The sequence below is a fragment of the Perognathus longimembris genome, chromosome 20 (genome assembly GCF_023159225.1).
Source record: "Perognathus longimembris pacificus isolate PPM17 chromosome 20, ASM2315922v1, whole genome shotgun sequence".
Lineage (NCBI taxonomy): Eukaryota > Metazoa > Chordata > Mammalia > Rodentia > Heteromyidae > Perognathus > Perognathus longimembris.
This window is the reverse complement of record NC_063180.1, coordinates 3,017,134-3,023,133: the sequence shown is the minus strand read 5'-3', so window position 1 is coordinate 3,023,133 and position 6,000 is coordinate 3,017,134. Positions and strand designations below refer to the sequence as shown.

Here is a 6,000-nt window from a genome sequence, read left to right as displayed (position 1 = left end):
TGATTCCAGAGCTCGTGACCGACAAGGTGGATCAGGCTAGACGCCTGTCGCTTCCATTGGGTTTGGATTTGCACCTTTAAGGAAGGGGGGACAAAGAGGAAGAGGAGGGCGAGGAAAACAAGAACCACAAGCAGCGGTTTCAGGGACCGTCGACCTAGCTGCAGCTCGGGAGAAGCCCCCCTGGTCACGGTTTCCGTTCAGCGCCTGAGAGCGGGATGGAGTAAGAAAGAGTGCATCTGTCCAAGGGGGCGGGTGGAAGCGGGTCACGCGGTGAGGAGAGGAGAGAGAAACAGACAGACAGACAGAGAAGAAGCCACGACTGGCGTCTGCGAATTTGTGATTCAATTGAGAGGGACCGTTCACTCGGGGGAAATGGATTCTATACCAAGGCTGACCAGCGTTTTGACTTTGCTGTTCTCTGGCTTGTGGCATTTAGGATTAACAGCGACAAATTGTGAGTACCAAAAGCTGGAGGCGGGCAGGCAAGGTGGGATATGACAACATTAAGAAAGATGACCAACTGTTCAGGTGTCCTTAATTGTGTGAGCTCTAGGCAGAGGGAAAAGGGAAACGAAATGCTGATCGGTTTCGTTTCATCACTCCATCCCAAAAGTTAGCAGAGCACCCATAAACCATTCCTGCTGATGTTCCTGCCCTTCTCCAGGAATTGCGAACTTCCGTTAGCTTTCTACGCCCTCAGGTTTCCAGGTCTGCTAAATCACAGCCAGGGCTTTCCCACGGAAGGGCCCCTGTTCAAACAGAGTGCACCAGGAGCTGAGCTTCCACGGAGAGAAATGCTCCTAGCTGAGGCACTTGGTGATAGCGACTCATTTCTGACTGTGGCTGCCTATGACATCCGGCTTACTGCACAGTTGGGGTATCTTGTAACCAATAGAATTGGGAGTTTGGGCCTAAGAATTACAGCCCATATGTTTTTTAACCACAAGATAAAAGGCTGCCCCTATTACAAGAGCAAGAGCTTTGATACACCCCCACCCCAAATCTTTGTACCAACCAATGCTATCGTGGGGATGTACTAAGTGCAGCCTAGGTGGTGCAGGCTTTAAACCTCAGCAAATGCAGAGCATTTAATTTAATAGGGAGGAAGGTTGGACACCCGGAAATCTGCCACCTGCACAGTGTATTTAAAGAACCCACTTCATCAAACTTGAATAAATTGCTAGAACTATCGGGTTCAAGCTCAATTGCTCAGCTGCCTCTCTAGGCAGAGGAAGGGAAGTCCACGTCCCCCCCGCCCCCCAAAGCTCTGGGAACTCTAAATGAGAAAGAATACAATTAAGCCATCTGTGTTGTTTCCAAAGATGGTTTATCAAGGTTTCTCAAGTTTCTGGGCTTGCTCTTCCCTCCTCTATTCCTGTCATGAGCCTTCCAAGTATTATCCACGTTGGAGCATTTTTTTTGGTTTATTTTTGGTTAATTTGCTTTATCACTGTTATTCTATCTTACTCTTCAGGATCCCTTCTGCCTCACACCTTAGATCCAAGAGAACTTAGCATGTCCCTCCCCTCACTCCAGGGTAGTCCCTCTAAGGGAAGAAAGTGCCCAGCAAAGGGACCTAACAAAGGTTACGTTCTACAAATTGTCCAAGCTAGAATTACTGTTTATACCTGTGATCAGAAGTTTTGGAGCTACACAGTCTGTAGCACTAACTACAATAATGATGCTCAGTAAAGATGTTTTTAAAGTTTTTAATCGCAAAGTAAGGCTAAAGAAGCCAGTATCTCTAACAGGAAGTAGATGAGTTAGGAAATTACTTCAGGAAATATATCAAAGCAGGTGAGAAGTGGGCATTTCTTTTCTTCTTTCTACTTCCCCTTTCCTCTTTTTGTTCTTCCTACCCCACTTTCTTCTCTTCTTCCTTCTCCATATCTTCCTCAATTCTTTGTGAAATTGTTCCTATGGTGCTTTAGAAAAAGGTCTAAGCTTTAGAAAGAAGTTATGACAATAGCTAGTTTTTCTCTACCTCTGGCAACACTAGAGGTCAGTATTGTCCTGATGATCTGAAGGTATGACTATAAACTACATTTTTCCCTTGGCACACTTATCTTTCTGGAGGAAGTGAGTACTTTGAAGTCCACAAAGGTGGGGGTGAGGAAGAGTTGAAATAGAAACATATTTCATAGGAGTATGGTTAGGGCTTCCTCAGGCAGCACCCTTCCTTTTGAGTCAGGGAAAAATGTAAAATTGTGTTTTTTCATAATTTAATTGAATTATGGTTAATATGTTTTAATAATGCTCATAAAACCTAAATGGGATTGGTTTAAGACTCATGCTTATTATTGCTGAGGCAGTTACAAAGCTAATTCTGAACATTTAAAATGAAACTTTGTGATAATGAGCTTTAGTATTTCATCAGTGACAGTTTAATTTCCCTGTTTCCCATCAACATTTCTTTTTTTTATTCAAATTTTTATTATCAAACTGATGTACAGAGAGGTAACAGTTTCATACGTTAGGCACTGGATACATTTCTTGTACTGTTTGTTACCTTGTTCCCATCAACATTTCAATTGAATGCACACTGCTTGCTAAATACTTTGAAGTTGATATTCTTAAGGACAAACCATAGATATTAATTAGAATGTGCAAAATGTATTAATTCAGTGAACAGTAGAATAATATCAGAGAATGACTTCAGAGTATAGTACAGGGAAATACTACCATCAATAAAAAAGAGCTGAACATTCTATAATTTCTGTACATTTCTATTGTTCATACTCTTTATTCACTATATGCAGAGCTTCTGTTTGCTACCTGTCCACAAGCTGCTGCCATTAAGTACATGCTTTGAGAAACAGAAATTTCCTTTGAAATGGTCTTTTTAACATTGAAGAAATTTTTTTAAGATTACTTTTTCCTCTATTTGAAATAGTATGTTATTTGTGATGGTAGATTTGAAAATGGAACATTTATTGAGTTGTTCCATAGTATTTAATTATACCTGTGGACTTACTTGAAGTTAAAGTAATTTTTACTTGTTTTTATTCTTCTGGTCGTAATTTGTTGTTCTTGCTAGATAGCATGTGTGTATGTTTGCACATGTATGAACACATGTGTGTATATGTGTTTGTTTCATATCTCATAATCTGATGAAAACTTGGGCATTTAACTCCAAGGAAAAATGAATGCTTATCCAGTTATAGGTGTTATATGTTCTTAATTAAACAAAATTAAAATAAACTCAAGTTAGGAGTGCCAGCTACAATATAGATATTATGAATCTAAGCTGAGAATATAATTACGTACGAGTAATAAAATCTCTAGAAATTCCCCCATTCCAGATTTTCCGGATATTAAATAGCTATAGCATTTCCATTGGGTTTAACCTGAGGGGATTAGTTAATTTCAAATATAGATACTAACAGCCCAATTTTAAATGAAAATACATGTAATATCAACTCCTTTGGCACAGGAAGGAGAGTGGAACTGGATAGTTGCTTAAAGTGAAAGTGAGACACACACACACACACACACACAAACACACAAAACACACCAAAAAACACACACACAAAAAAAAACCCGAAGAAACTCTTGTCCTATTTATGACACAGCTAAGAGCTCAGATGTCCATTACGTTATCCAACTTTCTGGTCATCAGAAGTTGGGTGAAAAATCAGCAACTGAAATGTGTGGCTACTCCAAAGCAAAAGGCTAAATGTCTTACCAAATATATTCTTCCAATATTAGGTACGATGAAAGACTGTTATAACTGGACAAGTTTCATACACATGTGGGGCTACTGCTGATTGCATCTTTATGAAGGAATATATTATGTGATTATTAATAGGTTTAATTTTACCCAAATGAGTTGTAAGGATCTTTAATCATCTTATTTAAGATTGTTACTGCATGTTAAGTTCAGAGAGATAGAGCTTCAAGAGAAGAACACAAAATTCTTCATTCTATTTTTGTCATCTTATGCAGGAATTTTATCTTAGATATATGGTAATAACACTTGCAAGTGTATAAAGAAAATTTGGACAATATGTTGAACTATCAGATGCCAATATCTAAACCCAAATCAATAAGTACTATTTTGAATAAACGATGATACACTGTTGGGTTTTTTTTTTTTGTTTGTTTAGTGAGGACATGATTGTGATATGCTTTAGGGTCATATATAGTTAGCAGAAGTGAATGAAGCACTTTAATGCTTATTTGGGAAAGTCATAAAGATTTTCTCATTGTTGAATTGGCTCATGTTTGACTTTTGAGGGGTCATATGTACTTTCTTTCCATGATATTACATAAACCTTATCTCACATCACATCAACAATTTTACAAAATGTTAATGAAAGCTGAAATTAGTAATTTTCCAACAACAATTCAACTTTTCAAGATTAGTTACTACCTGAACCACCTCACCATTCCCTCCTTATTCTGTTGTAATGAATGAGTGTCCTCTAAATTGCAGGGATTTTTCTGGCTCTTTTGCTCAATTTGATTTGCTTTGTAATGGATTCCATTTTTCCTTGAGTAATTTGCATTTCTTTTCAATATCTATGTTTGAAATATCTTTAAATCCTTTATTTAGTGGTTCAAAATATTTTCTTTTATAAGTCTTTGCTTTTATAAATGAGATATTGTCTCTATATGCCATGACAATTGTCCTCACAAGATAAAATAGTGAAGAATGAAATCTGGATGCCTAGAAGAACAGAAAACAATATCAATTTACTTAATATAACTTTATTAGGAAGTTGTAGTGTACTCGTTTTGAAGCCAATTACCAACAAAATTTTATTTATAAATAAAGTTCTCAGTTTCATCAAACGCTGCGACTTCCTTCCTGGTGACCTTGTAAAAAATAACCTGCTTAGGCTAATGATTTTCATAGTACATGAAGGAATTGGATCAAGTTATAATTAAGACACAAAATAATTCTAGTATATTTTTATATTTAACTACTGATATTGCATGGTAATTATTTTATTTGTATATTTTTTAAAGGATTGCACTCCAACATTGTAAAGCAGCTACAATTGAATTATGGAATAATGTAATTTTCATTTTTACTAGTAACTACTCTTACATCTCTCATTTCATGCACATAATTTTGCAAGACTACCCAAGTAGGTAGATATCATAGATCCAGTTTATAGATGACTAACTTTTAAATTAATAGGTCCTAATAATTTCTTTAGTATCATAAAGCTGAATACTATAAAATGATCTAGGGCTATAACTGTCTTTTAACATTAAACACTTTGCAAGATATGAAATTTATTATAACACATTTGTATTGGCACTGCTTATAAGCATCTTTGGAAAGATGCCTAGTTTCTAAGACCAGCTTCTGGAACTTTCCCACAGTAAAGGGCATAAAGTAGAAGTTTTCATTGGACCTAACTGCTGGGTCATACTTAAAACACAAACAAACAAAAAAGTAAAAATAAAAGCAACTCCAAATTTGGATCTAAACTTAATACATGTTGGTAAATGTTATCACAATGTCTAAAGTTAAGAGATTTCATTCCCTTACAAGCACATGACAATTATTTTTCTTACATATTATTTCATTAAATCCTTGATTCGGAAGGACAAAACTTCAAAGATCAGTTGGGAATACCCTTCAACAAATGGCAGTAGCACGGAAAATACTTCAATTAAAATCACATCTTTTAAGTTAGTAGATGACAGATCAATGCATGTAATGTACAAAGTTGTGAACTCCAGCATAGTGCTGGGCCTTCCTAATGCCCTAATCGTAAATCCATCACCCTTCCCATATGGCTTTCAGTAATTCCTGCATATTCTACAAAGAAGCTACGCTGAATCACATCTCCTGAATTTCTTTGCATAGGCTTCTTAGTTTATATATAACATCTTTACCTATTTGTAACCTTCCTTCATGTTCTGACAACTATACAAATATAAACACATACATATGTGCACAGGCATGCACACACACACAACTATGAGCATACTAATATTTTCCACACTGGATCATTTGCCCCTATATACGACATTCCCATTGGA

General features: G+C 36.7%; 1 protein-coding gene across 3 annotated transcripts in view; it reads left to right on the top strand.

Annotated features, from left to right (window-relative positions):
- The first annotated feature begins 372 nt into the window (after nt 1–372).
- The window catches only part of Cntnap5 (contactin associated protein family member 5), a 936,592-nt gene continuing 930,964 nt past the window's right edge, over nt 373–6,000 (top strand). For all 3 annotated transcript variants that reach the window (XM_048329504.1, XM_048329503.1, XM_048329502.1), the window contains exon 1: nt 373–454. In XM_048329504.1, the coding sequence (XP_048185461.1) occupies nt 373–454 (82 nt within the window). The remainder of the gene's footprint in view (nt 455–6,000) is intronic.